The sequence below is a fragment of the Drosophila busckii genome, chromosome 3L (genome assembly GCF_011750605.1).
Source record: "Drosophila busckii strain San Diego stock center, stock number 13000-0081.31 chromosome 3L, ASM1175060v1, whole genome shotgun sequence".
In the NCBI taxonomy this organism is placed as follows: domain Eukaryota; kingdom Metazoa; phylum Arthropoda; class Insecta; order Diptera; family Drosophilidae; genus Drosophila; species Drosophila busckii.
In genome coordinates, this window is record NC_046606.1 from 5,227,352 (window position 1) to 5,251,274 (window position 23,923).

General features: G+C 38.0%; 1 protein-coding gene and 1 non-coding gene across 4 annotated transcripts in view; one reads left to right on the plus strand and one right to left on the minus strand.

Moving 5' to 3' along the window:
• Window positions 1-23,923, minus strand: part of LOC108599910 (serine/threonine-protein kinase NLK) — a 48,640-nt gene that overhangs the window by 2,001 nt on the left and 22,716 nt on the right. For 2 of the 3 annotated variants that reach the window (XM_017987107.2, XM_017987109.2), the window contains 5 exons: window positions 6,643-6,772; window positions 2,824-2,879; window positions 1,385-1,976; window positions 1,131-1,332; window positions 970-1,063 (listed from right to left, as the gene is read on the minus strand). In XM_017987107.2, the coding sequence (XP_017842596.1) occupies window positions 970-1,063; window positions 1,131-1,332; window positions 1,385-1,976; window positions 2,824-2,879; window positions 6,643-6,772 (1,074 nt within the window). Of the gene's footprint in view, window positions 1-310; window positions 397-969; window positions 1,064-1,130; window positions 1,333-1,384; window positions 1,977-2,823; window positions 2,880-6,642; window positions 6,773-23,923 lie in introns of those variants that run through there. The other variant, XM_017987108.2, reaches the window with a different exon arrangement.
• Trnaa-agc lies at window positions 15,577-15,649 on the plus strand. The gene has a single exon. It is a non-coding gene; the product is annotated as a tRNA-Ala (tRNA).

Here is a 23,923-nt window from a genome sequence, read left to right on the forward strand (position 1 = left end):
TTATAGTTTTTGTTTTTATTTGTAGCAAATAAATATTTTGTCTTTAGCTTTATCAACAGACCTAAGTTCAAGAGAAGAGTAATTGCTGCTGCCGAGGCCCCCACAAAGAGATCGATACTATCGATATATATCGTTAGAGGCTTCTCTCTCTCACACTCTCTCTCTCTCTCTTTCTCTCTCTGCCTTTTACAGTGTGTTCTTAACAGTTTATCGTTTTTATAACGCGCCTAGTTTAATGCAGCAACGACGGCGGCGCAGCAGCAGCAGCAGCAGAGGCGGCGGCAGAGCAGCAGCAGCAGCAGTAGCAGCAGCAGCAGCAGCAGCGACAGGAGCAGCAGTGCAAGTTGTGGTAGTAGTAGTAGTGGTAGTAGTAGTAGATATTCTCATTCTCATTGGCTTAACAACGCAATAAATATATAATAATTAAATTTATATATATTCAAGATTAATACATTGGATATATCCAACAGAAATAATATAATTATAATAAAATGAAAACAAAACAAATTAACAAATTGTAATAATTTTCAAACAAATCTTATAGAGTTTTGTTGCATAGGTAGACAGAGTGAAGTTTTTTTAACAGATACAATAACAGAAAGATACAGATACATGTGTGTTTAGAGTTTCATAGATATAGAATGTGTTTGGTGTTGGGACTGCACAGAGATCGAGTCTAATGTAAGTCTTGCATTCTCAATTCAAAAGAATATATAGAAAAGCTGTACCGATCTACAAATTATATAGTTAGCTCTGCAGAGACTTTTCAGCTGGAAGCTCCATTAGCCTGCTACTCAAGAACATTTTGCAGAGACGCTACTTGGAAGTTTTAGTAAAATTCGAAAATGAAAACAAGTTAACAGAATTGTTTGAATAGTTTCGAGAATTCGCTCTGTATAGAAATTCGCTTTCAGCTTCGCAACGTGCAGCGCTCTTGATGGAAATCTTGATGCAAACAAACAAACTCACCTGGCAAAGCTTTTGAATGCCGCACTCTGTGGATTAATGCAAAGCGGCACGCGGCCCGTCTGCAGCTGCTCGGCAATAAACTTGTGCATTTCCTCTGTGGAACAAATGGGAGTTTAAAGGGGAGATTCGGGAGATTTTAAATTGAATGTGGTGCTACTAACCCTTGACTTGTTGCACTGAGGTCAGCTTGCGCTCCCAGAGATCATCGAAGGGCTGCCCGGCGGAGGGCTCAAAGTCCGCCGTATACTGGCGCATGCCGGCCGAGGTAGTGAAGCAGCATTTGCACATGCATGAGTGATAGCGCAGACGTCCCTCGTCCAGATAAGGATGCGCCAAAGCATCTGTAACCGAAATGCGCTTGTCCTAAACAGAAGCAAATTAGCATCTATAACAATCGATCGATTTGTCGACTTACTGGATCGAAGACCAGCATCTGGCAAAGCAGATGCACTGCCTCGTGTGTGGCATGCGAGCTGAGCGTGTAGAGAACCGAGAACGAGGGCGGCTTGGGTGCACGCCTCAGCATGTGAGTGCGCGCGCCTTCGCAGGCATGACGCATGTCCTCCATGGTGGGTGTGCCCAGCAGCTCGGTGATCAGCTCCAGCTGCTGCACCGGATTCTGCGCCTGGAACAGTATGCGACGTCCCAGCAGCTCGCCAAAGATGCAGCCCACCGACCACACATCCACGGCGGATGAATAGTGGCGTGCGCCCATCAGAATCTCCGGTGCACGATAGTACTGGGTGACGACCTCCTGGGTCATGTGCTTGGCCTGATCGGGCTCCTCGACGCGTGCCAGTCCAAAATCGCATATCTTGAGCACGCAATTGGAGTTGACCAGCAGATTGCCCGGCTTTATGTCCCGATGCAATATCCTGGCCGAATGCAGATACTTCAAGCCGCGCAGTATCTGATATAGAAATACTTTGATGTGATCTGCCGACAAATGTTGTGGCGAGACGATAATCTTATGCAGATCCGATTGCAGCAGCTCCGTTATCACATAGCTAAATTAGTGGGTACAAAAGAAAGTTAGAGCGGTTAAACAAATCGAGCATCTATATGGTAGCTATATGTATATGCTGGTGTAAACTTTTCAATTGGTTTGCAACTTTTTTAATTAACTTGTTACACACACTTTTTGCCTTGGGGGCATAACTTTTGCAGCGACTGCAAATAGATTTTTGGCGCTAAGAGGCGGCCAGACTAAAATTATAATTATTGTTTTGCTCAAATGCGACGAAAAAAAGTTTGTAATTTCGCTTAGTTTTTAATTGAATTTAGTAAATTGCATAAATGTTTGTTTATGCGGCATTGAGCCATTGGGAATTAAAATTCCAAGGAATAGAGTAACAAGTAAAATAAGCAGGAAACATAAAAAAATATTCAATTAAAATTTAAAAAAAGAAATAATTTCAATTTTCGAAATTAATTTCTTTAAGGAATGATGCTGCGCGTAATTTTAATTCAGATTGCGAAAGAATTAATGCATTCAAAAATATTTTAATGCAAGATGAATTAAATTCATTAATGATTTGAATCTTTTACATCAGAGATGTGCTCAAAATTATTGTAATGCAACATATATCGAAATAATGTATGAACACACATGAAGAAAAGCGATAAGTTGAAAACTTATCGAGATGGAATTACGCAGAGCAAAAGAAAAGAAGAAGAAATCTTGGCTAAGCTTGCGCTGAAACTTGACTTCAATATAAAATTGTTTAGTTGCAATTTAAGATACTCAAACTATGAAAATTTCTATTCCATTCTTGAATCTGCTAAGGCTGCATCTTATAGCAAATCAACCTTTAAATCTTTAACGTCTCTAAGACTGTTACTTGAGTTACTTACATTTCTTGAAAGAAGTCCAAGTGTGGTGGCTGCAGTATATCCAAAGCCGACAGCACCTGCAAGTAAAGAAGCAAAAAAGGAAATTTAGAAAACAGTTAATAAAGAAATGTCGAGACAAGTGTCGAGAGTAGCTCTAAAGCAATTTTTCAGCATGCGCATAAATCTGCAACGCACCACCTACAACAAATAGCAACAACAACAATTGCAATTTAAAGCTGTAAAGTACATAAATTATGCACTTGCAATAAAAATCGAAATAAAAATCAAGCAGCAGCAGCAGCAGCAGCCAGCGCATCAAAATGTGGCTGCCATTTAGGTTGCATGTTAAGTGTCGTTCTTGCCGCAAACTCAAACTACAAATGCCACAAAGTTTTAGAGCCAGAGCCAGAGTCAGAGCCAGAGCAATTGTTGAGCTGATGCTGGCAGCCAGATACAAAACACGCCACTGTTTGCTGCAGCGAAAGAACGAACTTAAATGCTATGCAGTCCAGTCCAGTTGATGGACAGCAGCAGACAGAAGGCAACAACAACAGCAACAACAACAGTCTAAGCCGTTGAAAAATCTCAAAAGCTGCAGACAAGCACTGATTTATATATATACACATATATTTTTTATAGCTTGCGGTCAAAACTGCTGTAGACAGACAAACAAAGAAGCGCAGTCTGCAATCATATTTAAAAACAAGACAAATCTTTATATAAAAACACACACTACACTACATAAACAACAAAATTATACAAGCTGCATATTGTTTGTTGTGTTTGTTATGTGGCAATGCGTGCGGCAACAGTAGCTGCTACCAAAATTGTTGCACAATCTGTGACGACAACAATGTTGCTGCTGTTGCTGTTGCATTGGATTATTGTCTTGGAACTGCGTCTGCCTTTGTGCAACACACATTGTGGCAAAAGTGCCGCCAAGCCGCTAAGCTGACTCGCTTAAGTGGCTAAAGGTATTTCAGCTTTGTTTTGTTTTTTTTTCTTTTCGCAAAGTCTGCGCAAGTCGCTTGAAGGTTTTTTGTTGCAGCAGCAGCTTTGACTTCCAGAGTTCTGTGAATATTTCAGCGACGTTTGCCGCAACTCGTTGCACAAACTGGCAGCGCATAGCTTAGTTGCTTATATATGTAGCAAGCAACTCACACGTGCTGCTGCTAATTAACATTTTGCTCATAAAATTATAATTTATGCAGTCCTTGAAGCTTAGCACTTTGGCTTCAGATAATACAAAAGTGCTAAAGTTAAGCTTAATTTTATTTAGCTAACAACAAGAGCTTGCCACAACAGCAACAGCAACATGTTGAGTGGGGCAGCAGCATTTGTGGTTTGTAACTTGTTCAAGTGAATTTCAATTTGTAGAGCAAAGCAAAAGTGTTTCAAGATAAAACATCAAATTCTTGCTAAATAATTGTAACAGCTGCTTAAGAACAACAACAAGTTGTGTTTGTAAAACTTTTCAAGCTAAACACGGCCGTGGGATCTGCTTGATAATAATTTGTCAACTGTTTCAACTGTCTGTCTGTCTGTCAATTTCTTTGAAATCGATTTGATTTACACGCAGCATATGCAAAATGAAATTGACATTTCAATTGCAACGAAATTTGCATGCCAACTTTTCAAAACTCAATCATTTACTTGAGATGCGCCCAAATTCAAAGCGAGAGGGAGAGCGGAGCGGTGTGTGGAGTGCAGTGAGTTGGCTGCATGTGAGCAATGCTTTTGATATGTGCGCCACGTACGTGTTGCAAGCAAAATGCTGCGCGCAGCTTCGCAATTGAAATAAGCAACAATAAAGAGCAGCAATAACAACAACAACAACAACAACAATAATCATACATATAATAGCGCAAAGCATTTTGCAGCGATTTGTTAAAATGTCTACAGTTGAATATTTTTTCGTATGCTTTGCGCCAAATAATGTAAAAGCAATTGAAACGATTGCCAAGGAGTGTTTACATTGTATGTGTGCGTGTGTGTGTGTGTGTGTGTGCGTACATGTGTGTGTGTGTGTGCTTTGGGCTATGCATTGTTAAGCAGCTAAACGCTGACAGGCTGTCTGGCAATGATTTTAAAGCTGCTGCGCGCAGTCTAAGCCTAAAGACAAAAGCTGCTTGCTACAACAAATTTGAAGCACAAAAGCTGCTTGCTACAGCAAATGCTTTAAACTAAACAAAAACTGCACTTTTTAATGCTTTCTGCTATAATTAAAGCATTAATTAAGTAATAATAAAAAAAAAATAAATAAAAAAATAATAAAAAAAAAATAAAACAAAAATAATAAAAAAAAAAAAAATAAAGCTAGCTGCTATTTTGCTGGCTGTATTAAATAAAATGATGTAAGTGAGCGCATTTATTTTTAGACTAAACGCACGCTTTAAAGTTGAGTCGCGCGCATTATTGAAAATTATTATATATAGCTTCGCTTTAAAGATAAACACGTACACATTGAGCTAATAAAAGCAGCAGCAGCGCTTACACCCACATGAGCTTAATACCCACAGCTGTGGCTCACACCTCCAACTCGCTCTCTCTCTCTCTCTCTCGGTCTGTCTGCGCGTCTGTCTGTCTCACTCTGCTAGACTAAAGCGCCACATTTTGGGCTTGATTGCACTTGTTTGCAGCTTTGCGGCTGGTCGGAAATGAAAAAGGAATTGAAACATATAAAGTTGCGCCTCTTTTTCCATTTCCATAAAGCATTTTGCATATTTAATAAAGATTTGCATATTAGGCGAGGGCTGCAATGATGATTGCGTCTATTGTCATATGGGCAAGCCTAACATAAGGAAGCTAAACCCACGTAGCAGATCTTGGCTGACATTTAAGTCACATGTGAGTAACAAAAATATTTGGCTTTAATAATTGTAACAACGTTGACATTTTGCACTTAAACTTTTGCTAAATGTCAAACATATAGTCAACAGTTTTGCTATTGCACGTGAATAAATTGATATGCCATAAAAATAATAAGCAACAATGCAGCTGCTGAGCGCTGCGTAGCGTTTTTATTAATAATTTATTTTATTTACTCTTTGTGGCCTTTTGTGGCCTGTCCATTGGCCTTTTGTTGCTCAAGTGTCTTTTTTTTTGTGTTGCTAACAAATTTGCATGCAACAAACTGCTGAACACAGTTGCTGTTAGTTTTTTTTATGTGCATAAAATTTGTTTGTCATAAATTTAGCATGACAAGGAGCGCGGGGAGTGCACTGGGCGACTGACAACTTAACTGACAGCACTCGCTGTGGGTGTAGCTAAGCATATATTTGTATAAATATATATATATATATCACAAATCTGTGCAACTCGCTTGCATATGAATGAGTTAATTACACTTTTGACTGATTGCAGCTACAGCCAAAACTCAAAGACAATGAGTCAGTTACAGTTTTGAAATAAATTTGCATGCAAATAAATTTTACATTTAATTAAATGCCGTAATTCAACAGCATACTTATAAATTGACACTCAAGCATTGAAGTGCTGTGCAATTGAGCCCGTAAGGCAATAATCCATGTAAAAATATTTACACAGCAGCAGCAGCAGCTCTTGAGCATAAAAAAGCGACAGCAATGCAAAAATAATTAAAATAAAAAATGTATGTGTAATACTTGCCGCTTTAAAAGGCAAATATGCATAAAATAATAAATTTATTTTAATATAAGTTATACAGCACAGCTCAGCGCAGGCTGCGTATGCGTAATATTTGCATAGCCAAAGGCGCAAGTGCTGCAGCTCTCTGTCTCGCTCTTGCGCTCTTAATCGAATTGTAATTTAATTTAATTTGTTTAACTTACTTTATTGCTATTTAAAGTGCATTCTACTTACGTTTTCATGCTTGAAGAAGCACAACATTTTGAGTTCGCGAAAGACGCGCTTCGATGAGACCAAAGATTGGAACACATTTGGCAGCTTTTTTAATGCCACACGCCGCCCGTCGCGCGGATCTGTAACAGCCCTGTAAATAAATAAGCAGTAATAGTAGATTTTAGTAACAAATATAAACAGACGCAGGGTTGCAAACAAAAGTCTGGCGCAAGTTCAATGAACCGCAGCACAGACTTAGGCCTAACTAATAGCAACATGAGTTGAGGCTACAGCGCATTGTCTCAGCCCCATTGTCAATTGATAAACATTGCAAGTTCTCTTGCTGTTTCTCTGCTTTGCTCAAAAGGTCAAACTGGAGTCGAGGACACACAACAAAGCCACAAAGTGCGTGGCGTCACTTCGTGCTGAGCAGCAACTACAACAAAATGTGAGCGCTGCTCTTAGCTCTAGCTCTAGATTTTTATGATGCCCTCGGCGCTGGGCCATGGGGGTTGGCTCCCCAAAAAGTGCAAATGTCTGGCTAACAAGCCAAAAAGAAAAACAACAACAACAACAACAGCGCAAAATAATATAAAGCACAAAAACAGGGCGACGACGTCTTTGTCGCCGTCTGTCTGACTCATTCTCTCACTCAAGACATTTTCTCTTACTCTCGAGTCTCTCTTTGTGTTTTTGTACATATTTTGTTTATGCTTGCTTTTAATCCAAGTAAAAGAAAAACAAAATATTACGCAGCATCCTTTGCCAGAGAGACGCTTTACTATCGTTTTTGAATTGTTGGCTCGTCGTAAATCTTGCGAGGCACAAAGTAAAGCGTCGAAATTATGGCAAATTACTGCAAGATTTTCTATATAAATCTGTTGTTGTTGCTGCCCAGATGAGTCAGCGTACGCTTGATGAAGTGTATATAGTTTTAGTAGCATACATCTAGGCGATTTGCATGTCTAATGGCGGCCTGCGACGACGACGACAACGCAGTTAATGATAATGAGTTGATTATGCTAAAAGCAGCAGCAAATCCAACTGTGCATAACTGTAAATATGCTCAGTGGGGTGTTGTCTGTCTGCAAAAAGAACTTTAATCTGTCTATAGTTCAATGAATTGTTTAACACTCCCAATCTATAAGTTTATCAAATCTACACAATTTTAAATAATTTTTGTATAAAATTTTAAATTATTTTTTGTAATCCATAAGTTGACATTAACTAAATAAATAAATTAATCCAACAGTTTAGTTTACTTATTAATAATCTTAACACAATTTCTGATGTTTAACACTCCCAATCTATAAGTTTATCAAATCTACACAATCTTAAATAATTTTTGTATAAAATTTTAAATTATTTTTTGTAATAATCTTAACACAATTTCTGAATAACTATTTGTTCTAGCATCTTAATTTATCTCTAAGCTTCTCGTATTACAAATCAGCTTTAGCTTTAAAACTTTCTACATAAGACCTTGATGTCAAAGTCAACTCACACACACACACACACACATATGCAATGCACATTAATATTTTATGGTCATCTATCAAATTGATGAAAAAAATAAAATCAAACATGGGTCATTTGGTCGCCGTCTTAAATGTGCTTTGTGTTCTTTTTAGGGCATCACATTACCACACAAAACAAGAAGAAGCAGCAAGAGAACTACCAACTTATTGATACACTTTTGTGTAAGAGCAGCGCAGCAAACAATATGAAGAACTTAAACTCAATTGCACAACTTGCTGACACCCTTACATTTATAATAAAGTGTATAAGAATTTGATATGCTTTATTAACTGAATGCATTTCAGTTGAAATTTGGTTTAAAGCAAAACGGAAAACTGAGCGAGAAAAACTTGGACAAATAATTCAACTGCGTTGTTGATAGCATCAAAGCAAAGAGCACAAAATGTAGTAGGGGGGAGGGGAGACTAGAAGATGCCGCCATCGTTGATGATGGATGACAAATGCAAGCAGCACTCACATACAACGCACAGCATGTGAGCGAGCTCACTCGCTATCCTTGTGATGTTTCCCTTTGGCGTTTTGCTTTTTTCTTTTTTCAGAGTTCGTTTTCAATGGCAGTTAATGGAAAATCATTTATCATGTGCGTGCCGGCAGAGCGCAGCTTGAAATGCGTGGAGGGGGAGTAGAGGGTAACAAAAGTGCCATAACTAAATGATAATTAGCAGCAATACTTTGCCCACAATTTGCGCAATGAAAATTGTAACAAATTCGAGAGCGAAGTAAAACTCACTACGCTTGCATAATCGAAAATTGTTGCAGCTGGGAAGCCATTGGCACGTGATAACAAGAGACAAAAAGAATTGAAAAGTTAAATTGCTAAGAAGAGTGAGCGATAGACAGCGCAGACAACTTCAGTTAGTAAGAGCAACTGCCTGTCCCAGCTGGCATTTATATTTTTTATAAGCAGCGACCTTTTTTTGAGTGAGGGCTTGTAACTGTTGCTGCTGCGTTAATCTCATTTGATTTCCTCTGACATTTTTGCACATGCTTTACGCATAACTCATCACCTCAAACTCCAACTCCAACTCAAACTCGAAACTGCTTCATCAAAAATAAGCAAAGTAAAGTTAACGAAAAAAATAAGCGACTGAGTGAGCATTTGCGGCCTGCGGGCCTTAACTTGTTCGTCTGCTTTTGCTGCCTTAATTTCCGACCAGCCCCAGCCCCAGCGCCAGCCCAAATATTTTAGCTCCTTTTTAGCTGCAGCTCCTGCTTGCTTGGGCCTGGTTCATTGAACTTTTCGCTGTCGCTTTTGACGCGTTATTTCTTACACACAATATGCTGCCTGCTCACAAAATTTAACAAACTGTTTAAGCGCGTACGTTTGGCTAATTGCACTATTGGTTGTAATTTTAGTTTAGTACATGTGTTGATTGTTGATTGCCAATTGCCGCAGCAAATCAAATTGCGTACATATGACATGAGTGTGCATAGAGCGAGAGGAGGGGAGAGTGACTGCGTTTGTAATTTGAATTGCAGTTTGTTCGTTGATACACAGCAAAAAACAAGTGTGAATAAATCAATATGAAAATAGAGTTGTGCATATAAAATTATAAAATTCCAATTTATAATAATAATACATTTATAAGAATAATAGTTAGTAACCTTTGCAAGACAAATATGTTGATAAAACGAGTATAAATAAATAGCCATTTAATTATAACTATCAACTTAAAGGAATAAGTAAAAAAGTAAGTTAGCTAAGCACACAAATTTCAAATGAAAGAGCATGCAAAAAATAAATCAATAAAATATTTAAAAATTCTTTTCTGGCAACTAAAAGTAATGAAATGTAATTGCCTTTATTTATTTTTTTTTTATTAAATTATAAAAACCAATTTATTTATGTGTGTGTTGCTGTTAAATTTACCTATGTGGCAACTTTACCTAAAAATATATTTTACTAAACTATACTATAGTAATACTAATAATAAAATAATACTATATTAGTATATAAGAATAACTAGGTTTTATAACCTAGTTGACTAGTCTTGTGGGTATTGCCTCTTCTTCTTGGACCCACGTGGGTTGTGCATTGAATATTCTTGGCTGCTTCACTTTAATGTGCCAACTCCCACTCTTGGTATTTAGTGCTGCGCTTGTTGCTCGCAATGGCGTCTAATTCGCATGTTTTCCAAGCATTGCCAACTGTTATAATTAAGGCAATGGCAATACCAGCGGGAGCTCGCTCTCTAATATGCTCGACCAGACCGAACACGCATTTCAGCCACCACATGTGCGTGTATTTACACACACACACACACACACACACGCGCACACAATACGCCACATTAATTGCAACATTTCGCTGTTGTTAATTGACAAACAACCAGGCTTGGGGCTAGAGGCTGCAGTAAGTTACAATTAAAATACAATTCAATTTAGTAACGTAAATTTAAAACATGCTAAAAAAAATATTGTTTATCAAGCCTGTAGAAAAAATATCCCCCCCCAACCCGCACACTGTCCGAAATTTAGCCTGTGGCTAAATTTTGATGTCGTGCGCTGCTTCGTCGCTCTCGTCTGCTTCAATTTATGCGCGTAATCAATTTTACAAATGGCCTGCAGCTCAGAGAGCGGCGTGGGCGTGGCATGTGTTGGGCGGGCGACGACAAACGAGCAAGAAATAAATTTATGCAATTTAGAATTTTAGCAAGGTATATACATTAAATACCCCTTTACATCATTCATAGCTTTTTCTGAGTAAGGACCAGCTGTCAATTACGTACAGCATATGCATAGTGTTAGTTGTGTGTTAAGCAGTCATTAGACTTTCGTGACCAAAATGAAAAGTAGAAAAACTAAAAATCATTAAAACATTTTGATTGCATACGTTCGAGCGTTTCCAAGCCTGCCTAGTGCACTCACACAGACAAGACGCCACGACAACACATGCGCTTAGTTGAACTGAGCTACATTCATCATTATACAGACATTACTAATTTTATGTTTTTAACTGCTCTCCAAATTTGTTCCATAGCTAAAATCTCAACGAATTTGCGCAAATTATGGCATAAACATTGGCCCTGATAACAATAACGATAAAGACATTGTGTGCCACAATATTTCACTTTAATTTCTCACTTTAGCCGTCAAGAGCAGGCGTCGTCGGCGGGCCGAAATGCAAAATGAAAAATGACAAGAGCCTGCAAATTGCAAAGGCATTACATGAAATATTTAAAGCGGTGGTTGCTACTTTTTGTGCTGTGTCAGCATGAATGAGACGGCATTTGCCTATTTGTGTACACACTTTAATTGTTTAAAGCGCAATTGACATAAATTTATACAAGAGAGAGAGAGAGAGAGGGAGCGACCAACAAAAGAAAGCATAATAAATGACAGCAGCCTGAAATACTTCAAAAGCTCCAAGAAGTAGGCAATGCAAATGTTTGCTTTGCTTTCGAACAAAGAAATTTCTTAGCAAATAAAAGCAGAAATTCAATTCACAACGCATACGAAATAAATTCTTAAATTATAAAACAATTTTGCTCAAGTGTACTTAGCCCATAAGTCTTGTTGCTGCATTAACAAGTTTTCAAAAGCGGCTTACCTACAAATAAGAGAGCGGAAAATAAAAAGAGTTAGTCAAGAGTTCTAGCTAAGTTTAATTTTGTTTGTAAAATTCATACGCCGCTTTAATTTTCAAATTCATAAGCAATTATAATAATTTTAAGCGGCGTCAGGGTGGCGGCTTTATCATTTTCAGCTATGTGAGTGTGTTAAGCTGATTGATTGTGACATATACACACGTGTGCGCAGCTTGTGTGTGTGTGACGCAAATGCAACAGCCAAGCAGCAAAAGTTATATAATGGAAAATTACCAGAGCAAACGAAAATAAACAAAAAACCTCAAAAGCAAATCAGTTACTGAAACAGACAACAAAAAGCAACGCTACACATGGCAATCTCTCGCTCTCTTTATGCTGCTCTTGCCCTTTCTTTCTCTCTCTCTATTCATGCATTTGACATGAAAAACTTTTGCTGCTTGCTGCTGCTGTTGCTGCTGTTATAAATGATGCTGGCCTTGAACGCGGCCGCCGCAAGAGCAGTGGGCGTCAAAATCAAGCTGCTGGCGCCCAACGTGCGCCAACTACGACAATGATGCCAAAAATAGCCACGCCTATGCCCACACACGCACACACACACACCCACACGCACTTAAGAGCGTCATCAGCTTACATTTTGCACATTGGGGCCCAAACAAAGCAACAACTTGTATTAGATGCTTAATAATCTCTGTATGAAAAGGTAACTTGGGTTGCTTTTTAAATTAATTATGCCTTAATTATACATTTATTATAAGCATACAGCTAAACTTTTGTTCATTTGTTGATTGTTGCGCTTCACAAACTTTATATTGAGTTACAGTTTGTATTAAATTTTATAAAATAAAGATGCGCCTATAGGCTGCGCACTCTTTTGTTAATGCCAGTCACATAACGGTAAATGCTACAGTCATTTAAGCGTTTATATATTTTATGCAGCTTCAGCTTTTGGCAAGCCAAAGTTCAAGGTGCGCTCATTAAAAATGTCAAAAGCGAGTGAAGAAAAAAGGAAAAGCGCGTTGGCGTTGTAAAGAAAAAGCGCTAAACGACAAACTGATTAAATAAAAAAGCAGCTAACGCATTTAAATGTAAAAGATGCAAAGTTATTTATCAAACGCGCAAGTGACAATAACTAAACGTTTAGTCTCGAGTCAAGGACAAAGCAGCGCGCGCGTGGCAGGAATTGAATTAAATAAAAAGTAAATACGTAGTCGACTTTTGAGCAGCTAAATCACATCGAATAATACGCATACGCAATGCTGTACAGCGCTTAGCCTTAAATATCATTTGCAAATGCTTTAAGCTGCCTTTTGTTTATAACATTTGCTTTTCGCCACAACAGTAATTGCATTTGTTAATCAGCCACGCCCAAAATGCGTAGGCAGACGGGCCACACAGCTGTGTGTGCGTTGCCTGGAGGCCAATCCTTTAGACGCCCTCAATTATTAATATGGCCATGAGTGTAGCTGCTTATTTATGACAGCCTCGCGGCCAAGACATGATAAATGTATGTCAGGCAAACGCTTGTGGCCGCTACAGCAGTCACGTTAACCTTTTAACTGGGCTAACATTTCAAATAGTTTATGCTAAGTGCGTAATTTATCAACAAAATGTAAGAAATTTATATAAATACAAAGCTATAGCTGCAACAAAATATTTATATTTGTACATAAAGCAAAGTCTAAACTATTACAAACAATTTTATTGCATTTTGAAACAGTTATAAACTTAGCTACTGCTTTATACGAATTTTCTTTATTGCTGACATTTATGTCATTATAACTAATGCATAAAAGTCAAGCGCATGTTGCTTTTGCTGTTTAAAATATGCGCAGATTTAAATAGATTCGTGTAAGTTTTTTCATGTTGAATTTTAAAATAAGACAGCGTGTGTGTGTTTTTCAACATTGATTTCAGATTTCCAGCTGAGAGAGTTGTAAAATAAACTTGCGGCAACAATAATGCTTATATAGTTGTAAGACTTAGCAGCACTTAAAAGTTGGTTAAGTTAATTTCTGGTTGAAGTTGTTAGGCGCTGCATAAATCAAATATTATATGAGCCATCTTAAATTAGCCAAAATATATAAAACTCTTGGCCACTAATTCGCAAGCTAATAGATCGCAATGCAAATTGTTACGAAATTTTGCGTATGTCGTGCTAAAGAAATTAGCAAACAGCTGTGAGAATAATGAGCAATTTTTAGCGGTTTTTATGTGTGCATGTGTGTGTGCGTGTGTGTGTGCATATATTAGACTTTTGTTAAGCTTGTTTTTAGTGCCAATTATGCAGATTTACAACGAGTGATAACGTGTGCGGCCCCCTCAAATAAAAATGCCAAGAATAAAACAAATTGTAATTGCAAAAACGCATGTGAGTTTGTGTGTGTTGATCCCTTGACCTGTGACCTGTGCCCATTTGTGCTACGCGTGACGTAGTCAAACTGCAGTCATTTTCAATTTATTTGCCTCGCCTGTGCTTTTCACGCCTGCTCAACAATTTCCCGCCAGAAGTTAAATAAATGTAAATTACCAAGCTACGTTCGAATTTCTTTTTCTTTTTATTTTTTTTTGTTGTAATCAAAACGGAAATGGCAACGCGTTTCCGCGGCGCTGACTATTTAGCAGCCTTTGCGACCTTATTTACTTTTTGGGGGCAACACGCAACACACACACACAACGTTAATTAACACGCCCACAAGTTAGATGCAAATAGGAAATCACAACACAAAAGTGTAGCTAAAAATATAAATGTTGAGTTAACAATGTACAAAATTCCACAGCACTTCACTAAATGCGCTGCTTATTTAACGTTTGTACAGTTAATTGACAATGGCGGCTACTGCTACGCTGCGTATGCGTAATATGCAGCTGGGCCACAAATCTCAAATGTCAAACGCGTGAGTGACATTTGTATTGATTAGTAATCCGATTAATCACGTGACGCTGTCGCGCTCTCCACTTCTACTTATATCTGCATGTGGCTGGGCATTATTTAATGACATTACGCATTCGCCAAGTATGTAGGCCAAAGTGTTTTTCGGCATAAAAGTTAGCCAGCCATAAATTATGCTAGCCACAAAGGCCGAAAGAAAAAGAAAAAGGGCAAGCAAGCTGCTAATGAAGCTGAAAATATTTCAGTGGCCTGCATAAGCAGCTGTTGCAATCGATTGCCAAGCGGTATCAACAGCTGTTGGCGGTTAACGCTTTTGAAATTTAGCTTGATTAGCTGCTGCTGCTGCTGCTGCAGACTCAAAGGACTTTGTGGCCACAGCTTGACGTCACAGGATGCTGCCGCCTGACCCAATTGCCAGGCACACACGCATATGCATATAGTATATAGCTATATATTGAAAGTAAATGCCAGCTGCTGTCATAGGCAGAGGCAGAGGCAACAAAACACGTTCATCAGCATGTCATCATAATTATCAGAGAGGCAAGCGACGCTGCCGACGACTACGAGAGTTTTGTGACCTAATTTGCAAGCTCAACTGATATTATAATAGCTGCATGTTTGTGTGTGTGTGTGTGCTCTCACTCTCTCTTTGAAACTCTTGCGCTATTTAATCAACTCTAACAGCGCTGCTAATTAGCTGTAATTGTCAAGCGCACTACACCAATACACACTCATATCAAATTATGCTTGTGTGTGTGTAAATTACATGCGCCAATTATAAGTGACACACACAGTTAATAGAAGTGAGAGTGAGAGCGCGCACACTGTCAAGTTTACATTGCCACGCGCGCTCTTCGTTTATTTATAGCTGCTCACAGTTTATGTTAACTCTATGCACTGATCGCTGTTAAGCGCGCAACTAACATAACATGTGAGCTTAACATAAGTCTTTCACTTTTAACAGCGCTGCACACACAAGGGGATGTAGCTCAGATGGTAGAGCGCTCGCTTAGCATGTGAGAGGTACGGGGATCGATGCCCCGCATCTCCAACTTGTAAAATAATCTTTTGCTGCTTTTTTTGCAAAATATATTAATTAATATTTTTGCTTTTGTAAAGAACTTTCAGCAGTTGAAAATGCAGCAAGCAAAAAGCTGAAACGCTGCAGAGGTCATGCTCGATTTTTTTGCTTTTGCCCCCGTTGGCAATGCGTTCGCCTCATTTGCTGATGGATTAGTCAAAGTGCAGCAGCAATGACCACAGAAAAGCAAAAAAGGCTATAGCTGGGGCCAGGGACAACATTGTCAGTGCCTCCCCTGCCCAGCATTTGCCCCTTGGCTGCCTTAGGCCAAGCAATTTGCTGTAGTTTGCAATTGCAGTTGCACATTTCGTTTGCTTTTTGCTGCTTTTATTTTTCAGTTGTTGTTGCTGCATCATTAAAGCGCCTTTGGTTGCCTTCGCACGCACAGCACAAAATTTTGATTGATGATTGAATGCAACGGCAGCAGTTACAACAACTAAAACTGATGATGAGCAACAGCTGCTTAATCATTAAGCAACAAAAACCTTGCCACAGTCAGAAAATATGCAATTTCCAGTTTTCAGTTTCATCAAAAAACCAAATTTCATGCTCAATTTGTGTATTTGCAATTTAATGCTGCAAATTATTATAAATTTATATTGGCTGGCGGCTGCTTGTTTTGAATGCTCATGCTCATTGTTTATATATTTTATTTGACTAAAATTGCCTGCTGGGCAAGGCAAGCAAATATTTTAAAAAATGCCATGCGTAAAAATAATATTTTTATAAGCGTGTTTATTGTTTGTACGCCTTGGCGAGCGGCGCTCAATAAGTTTAGCCAAACACGCAAATAACTTTAAATTTAGGTTTATATTTTGTTATTTAATTGAATTCTAAGGGGCATGCGATTTAATTTTCTAACCAAATTAAATTGTTTAAGTCTCCCTCGCTGATGACAGCAGCAGCAGGTAAGTCCGTCAAACGTAATTCGTTTACTGTCTTTGCGTACTTTATGCCAAGTTATTTTTAATCAATGTCATGGCGCTTCCTATTCCCCACTTCCTGCTGAGCCTCAGGGCTTTATGTTGTATTTTATATTTATTTCTGTACACTGCTTTTATGTTTTTTACGTTTTGCTTGCTTTAATTAATGCTCACAACAAAATGCTTGCAGCTTTAAATTGTTTGTTATGCAAGCGTTTTGCTTTTTTTCATAGCCAGCCAGGCGCCACGTTTATGTTTTTTTATTTTTTTGGCAACACACACATACATAGGCACACATGCAATTCATGACTCGTTGCATGCATCTGCCTTTTTGTCTCATTATCTGTAAGAGTCGCATGGCAATATCATTCAATGAAAAGCAAATTATACTTGTTCTAAATAAAATATTCCTGTTAGTATTATTTATATAAATATTAAATTAATAACTGTTTATAGTTCGAGTAAGTGTATTTGTCTGTCTACTTCAAACTTTTAATTTGCTTGCTCTCTGTTGCATTTTTATTGTTGCCATAATCTTTTGACGTTTATCGTTGGCATTAATTACTATGCACAAATATTATTTAAGCCTGTTCTTTGATTTCATTTAGTTTATTGTCAATTTTTGACATTGTCATTAAGCCTATGCGCGTCTTTATCATAGCAGCTGAAGTCTCATCAAAATATCAAATAATTTAGGTTTGAAACTCGTAGCAGTTTTGCTCGCATTTAAATATTTAATGAAGACTTTAAAATCAGTAAACAAATTGGTTTAAATTAAGCGTGGGTAAAACTTAAGTTAGTGGGCATAGAATTTACATTAATAACATAAATTTGCTAACAAATGTGACAATAAATAATTGACAGCTGTAGCGCAACTTTAAACAAGTGTTGCTCTCATTTCTCTCTCCCAGTTTTGCTCATATTACAAAATTGTTGAGCTCACCGCATTTTTGTGGGCTGCTGTCAAAATTCAAACTCAAGTTCCCTCTCTCTCTCTCTAGCTGGAGTCATATTATCTAAGCAACACACATTCTGGGGCTTGCCTTAAGCTGCGTTTGTTAGCCACAAGCTGCGGCTTTTGGCCCACACCACTAAGACTTGCCCCAAGCCCCAAGCTGCTGCCTAATTAATTAGCAGAACTCAGCTAAGCGCTAAAATTGTTGACATTTTTGTATAGCAGTCAACACCTGTGCACAATATGAGTTCAGACTATATAAAAGTATCTTATGGATACTTGTGGCTTAAAGCTCATTAAATCTAATAAGAAATTATGTATATTAAATAGCTTAATAAACATTTTTAAAGCAATAGAAACCAAAACATCACACACACACACACACACAAAGAAGTGTCACAACAAAAAGCGACCAAAGCAAGAGTGAAGCCATAAAGGAATTTCAACAGCAAATAAATAAACGAAAGAGAGCGCAATATACAGCAATATGCATATATTTAAGTAAACAAAACATGTTTTTGAACTTTGCATAAATTAAACGCCGCTAAGCTAAATCAAATGCAAATCAGTGACTAAAGCGGAAGGCTGCTGTATTTAGTGGGCGTGTGGCTCGAGGTTTTTCACATGTGTGTGTGTGGGAAAAAAAAACATGCACTGATTTTTTATATAATTTCCAGTTGCATTGCAATGCAGGCGGAAATACAAAAGCAAAACAAATGCAACAACAACAACAGCAGTTTTAATAAAATGTACTAAAGCACGTCATGGGCAGAGCAGAGCAGCGCAGCGCAGTCAAACAGCTGAGCAAGCAAAGCCAGGCGCTGCTGCTGCTGATGACGACGCAAACGATTAAAGCTACAGCGTCGCAGTCGCAGTCAACGTCGTGGTCGTCGTTGTCGTCATTTTTTTTTTCGTAGTTGCTTTTGTGTGGTTTAATGACCTTGCCCAAGTTCTCTGCTGCTTCGCTCTCTTGCTTGCGCTCCCTAACGTTGACGTCGACGTCGTCGTCGTCGCGCCATGTGGTCGCTCGTCGATCGCATCGATTGAAACAACGAAGCGCCCTGTCAATGTTCGTGTTCCTAATTTTAATTTTATGCGAGCTTCACACGCCTCACAAAGCGTTGCCCCTCTCAGTGTCCCCTCCCTCAATCATTCAACTGCTATCAGTGCTGCTCGCAGACAATCAATTATATTATTTTTACTATATGCTCGTGAAATTGTGTCAAGTGTAAGAATGTTACAATAAGAACTAAATCAAAATACACTAAAGACATTTATTGTCTTTATGTTTTTTAAATGTTGTATACTATTTTTAGTTTTTACTGTACATTGCGTGGCAAGTTCAAAATCTTTGCGTGTGGGCGTTGCTATCGACCCTAACCTACATACATATATGTGAAATTTTATTTTTATTTTGTGTGTTTGGCTACGCTGCATTAAAAATAAAAAATCACATAAAAGTTGACAATCAAAAAAACGTCGTCAAGTGCCATAAAATGCAGACTGAGCGAGCTGTGAGGAAATTTAACGGAAAATCAAAGTCCAAGACAAGACAAGACAAACATATAAATTCTATCAATAAGCAATGCTGAGTTGGGAACACATAAATTTGTTTTTATGTTTTATGCTTAAAAATAGTCGCTGCCTGGCGACTTTTCCTTATTGCCACAGTGGGCCATAATTTATGAGCAAAGTCAATGACATGCAGCTATGTTGAGGTTATGTATAGATTTATGTTATATAAAATTCATTAAAAAGTTGAAATAATTGTGCCAGTTTCAATTGCCTCGTGCTCATTTCTATCCCTAGCTGTCTGCTGTTGTCGTCAACGTCTGTTTGTGGCATGCCACAAGCTCAGCGTTCCAATTGCCTGCACTTGCAGCTTGTCTATGTCAAGCAGCAAGCCAAAAAAATACAAAAAAAAAAATAAACAAATACATGCGCACGTATAAGAAGCAACTACATAAATACTTGTGTAGGTATGACAACAACTATGGCACATACTGTAGTCGCTTTCGTGTCATGGCTGTGCCAGCAGCTTATGATGCGCTGTAGCTGCAGCAATTGTTGCTGTTGATGTCACGTTGTCAACAAGATGTTGCACTGAGCGAAATACGTTAAGTATACGCAGTGTTAGAGCTCAAGCTACGCTCAGTTGCAAGTTTGCATAGAGCATTGGCTTGCATAAGATCAAAGCCCACCCAACATGTTCAGGCTTTGTTGTAGTTTGCCTTTGATATTTTTTTCTATTTGCTGCTTTGCCTTTGTCAAGGTTGCATATTCATTTGTTGCAAGTATCTTACACACTCGCTGTGCCTTTGATGCGTGTTTTTCTTTTTAATTTTCTATTTTGATGCACGCTAATTATAAATTCATTGTCAAGTTGCACAATGTTTCGAACCTTAACATAAAAAACATTTCAAGCAACAACAAAAACTTTTAAACTAAATTAGCGCTGAGGAAATTTTATTAACTAATTAACCTTATGCACTTAACTGCGCGCTCGCTCTATCTTTAAAGCCTTTAAAGTCGTTTCATTTCCCAATGTGTTTGTATTTTTATATTTGTGGGAGTTTCAAGCTCAAGCTTGACTGTTGACCCTTGCAAGATTTCCAGCTTTGTCTATATAGTGTTTATTGTTTTTATAGATAAGGCGACAAACATTCAAAGTTCATTGCACTTAACAGTGGCTGCGAGAGCGAGAGAGAACACTAAACCAAAATTAGTCACTTGAGTTTGTGTTGGACAAATAAACGAAACGTTGATAAGATAAACAAAATGCTACCCAAAACAAAAAATTGTAGAGTGTTTAGCTTGGCGACCCATTAAATTAAATTATTATTGGCTGCCATAGCAAACCTGCAGTATGTTGAAATACTATATGCATATATCCATCGGCTTAACCAGTTGAAAGCTTTGCGGCTTTAAGCTGCATAGCGCGGCCATAAATAAATCAGTTTGTAATTCGCTTACCTGCAAATAGAGAAAATAAAAGAATAATGAAAAATCAGTTTTCAGTTTTAATTAATCTTAAAGTTTTTATAACATGCACACTAGGCAATAATTGTGAAGCAACTAGGATGGCAAATGAAAGTTAAATGATCGAGTTAGAGATACCTTAAGCTTGTAAATATAATTTACAGACGATCTGTTAAGTTTAAAGTGCAGTCTGTTAAGTTTAGAGTGCAGTCTGTTAAGCTTAGAGCGCAGTATGTTAAGCTTAGAGTTCAGTCTGTTAAGCTAAGGGTCATGTATGTTAAGTTAAGACTCCAATCAGTTAAATGTAGACTCCAGTCTGTTAAGTTTAGAGTGCAGTCTGTTAAGATAAGAGTGTAGTCTGTTAAGTTTAGATTCCAGTCTGTTAAGCTTAAGGTTAATTCTGTTTAAACTCCAATCTGTTCAGTTTAGAGGCAAGTCTGTTAAGTTTAGAGTCCAGTCTGTTAGTTTAGAGTGCATTTTGTTTAGTTTAGAGTGCAGTCTGTTAAGTTTAGAGATCAGTCTGTTTAGTTTACACTTCAGTCTGTTAAGTTTTAAAGTCCAGTCTTATAAGTCTACAAGTCTGTTAAGTTTAGGGTACAGTCTGTTAAGTTTATGATGCAATCTGTTAAGCTTTGAGTGCAGTCTGTTGAGTTTACAGACTCAAGAAGCTTCCTAAGCAATTTTAAAACTGTTTTCTCTAAGGTTTATTTATAATTATGGCCGATCTCAATGCAAATTCATTTACAGGGTATTTTAAAATATAAACACGTACACCAATCCAACTCTCTAGCGTGTATCATAAATAACTATTAAAATGACTAGAGTGCAACGTTGGGGCTCATATCACTGCTTGTTATATCTTATGTCGGCGCTTGTTTTTGGCCAAAACTATACTTGGCTGACAAGTGTACTCATAATTTATGGTATTTTATAGATATTTATGCCACATTTGTTCAATAACGTCAAAACCTGTTGTCGATAAACAAGAAAAGCGGTAACAACAAAAATAAGTGAACGTTAGTGTAGAATTCAAAATAGTTGCAAAGAGAGGAATTTCACGCAATTGACAGAAAGAAACAAAAAAAATGTGTGTGTGTGTGAGAGAGAGGGAGCTACATGGTATTTCATTCATTAATTAAACATGGCTAAGTGGCAGCGTACAAACAAAATGCATTTACAAATCAACTTTTATGTCCTCACTTCAGTTGCCCCCTCCACTGTCTCTCTTCGGCTTGTCGTCATCGAAATCGATAAAAAGCGATTCTTTAGCTGCTGCTTCTTCTTTGCTTTTACGATATGTAGCTGTAATTGTGGGCGAGTCTTTCTACTAGCCACAGTCAGAGACCCCCAGACTCCCAGCCATGTCATGATTAATTGCAATCGAGGCCAGCAAAACAGCCAAAAAGCGGCCCCGCATCATTTTTAACTGCATTTTCAATTGGCCAACTAATTAGTCATCAATTTTTTGTTGTCGAACATCATTACGAAAAGTCGACCTATATACACTATATATGTAGTATATACTGCATAGTCTTATCGAAATGAACTTGGCAATAAATTTTCTGATTTTTAAACAGTTTGCAATTGATTGAAAAAGGGCAAATTTAGTCAACTGTTTTAACTTAAATCAATTTAAAATTGTGGCTCATAGTGCGGCTTACAGCTTTTTTTTGGTTAATAGTTTCTTTTAAAGCTCAATTATGTTCCACTCTCTTTCTCTTCAGCACATAGTCACTCTTTTTTATTGCACTCTTGACCCCCAAGCAACATTTTCTTTTCAATTGAAATTCATTACAAAGGTGAACTGCCCCCATCATCATCAGCAGCAGCAACATCAAAAACTTGGCTTGATTGTTTGTTTGTCTGCCTGTTGTTAATTCCGCTGATTGCTGATTAGTTTTGATGAGGTTATGCGCCTAGTCTGAGTCTCTTGCTCTCTGTCTTTCTCTTAAGCCCAAGTGAGCCATGTAATTATAACTGTTTGCAATTGCAGTTGGCAAACAAAACGTAAAAATCGCGTATCTTTGTTGCCGTTAGAGCAGACACTAACCAAATTGTTAGATGAAGTGTAGCGCGGCCTAACAAGCTGCAGCGCTGCGGGCTAAATCTGCCGGAGAATCTAAGCAACAAACGTTGAAATGCAAAAATAAATAAATAGTTAAATAAATGAGTAGGAAACTGGTATTTTGTTCTATGCAAGGTTTCTAGACACGCCTCTTGGCATGTGTAAGTTTGCTTACGACGCCTTTTCCTGTTTTTGCTTGTTGTTGTTGTTGTTGTTGCTGTGCGTGGCCAAGGGCACTGGCTGCGCCTTGTGGCTAACGAGACGTATGCGTAATATCTATAATTATATGCATTTCCGTTGCAGCACTTGTCGCTACGCTTAGCTAAGCTTGAATTTAATATAAAATTAAAATTGCTAAAACGGAAACGGAAGTCAACACACAGTTAGAGGCTGCTGCGCCGCCAAGGACAGTGACAAGCCACAATTAGAACCTTAAGCGCTGCAACTTAATTGACAACTTGCCTTTTGCCTTGCAGCTGCAGGAAACGAAGGAAAGCTGCGCAATTTGCAATAAGCTAAAGTCAAAGTCTGCAAGCCAATTAGCAGCTCCAATCAAAACTTGTTTACAGTTCTCGCCACCAACTTTCACTCTCACATAAATCATAGCCTAATAGCTTAGCTATGCATAATTTATAAGCAGCGCTTAACAATAAACAAAAACAAAAGGCGCACAAACTGATTTCTGATTTCGTTTAAATGCTTTGATAAACTTAAATTTTCTCGAGAATCTTATCGGGCACTAAAAATCAAAACGTGCTATGTCAACAGTCAAACTAAAATCTGTAGCTGTATCTCTATATGTGTGTGTGTGTGTGTGTCTTCGTTTTGTTTTGTTTTTTGTTAACAACGATATATCAGTCAAGTGCCGAGACTTGTGCAAGTGTTAAAAACTTTTGGGCTTGAGCTAATTTACATATGTTGAGTGCACAGGAAGACGACACGAGTGTGTGTGTGTGTGTGTGTGTGTATTGCTGCTTTTCTTTTAACGTGTCTAGCATGTGAAGTAGAGAGTGAGAGGAAAATTAACACACAGTCGGTCGGGCAGTTCAGGTAGAGCGTCAGTCAGTCAGTCAATTTCAAGTTGCAACTGCAACTGACACGCAATAGACTTGCAACGACCCTCGGGGTACGTCTGTCTACCTGTTTTCAACTTACTGCAGTTGCAACTACTGCTGTGTGTGTGCGTGTGTGTGTGAGCCATGTAATTATGCTGTTTAACAGCAAAAAGTTTGCTTAACAAATACAACACGTTGTCTTTACTGTCTGTACTGTACTTTGATTCAAAACTAGACAAATAGTTGTGTTCATTTAATATATATAAA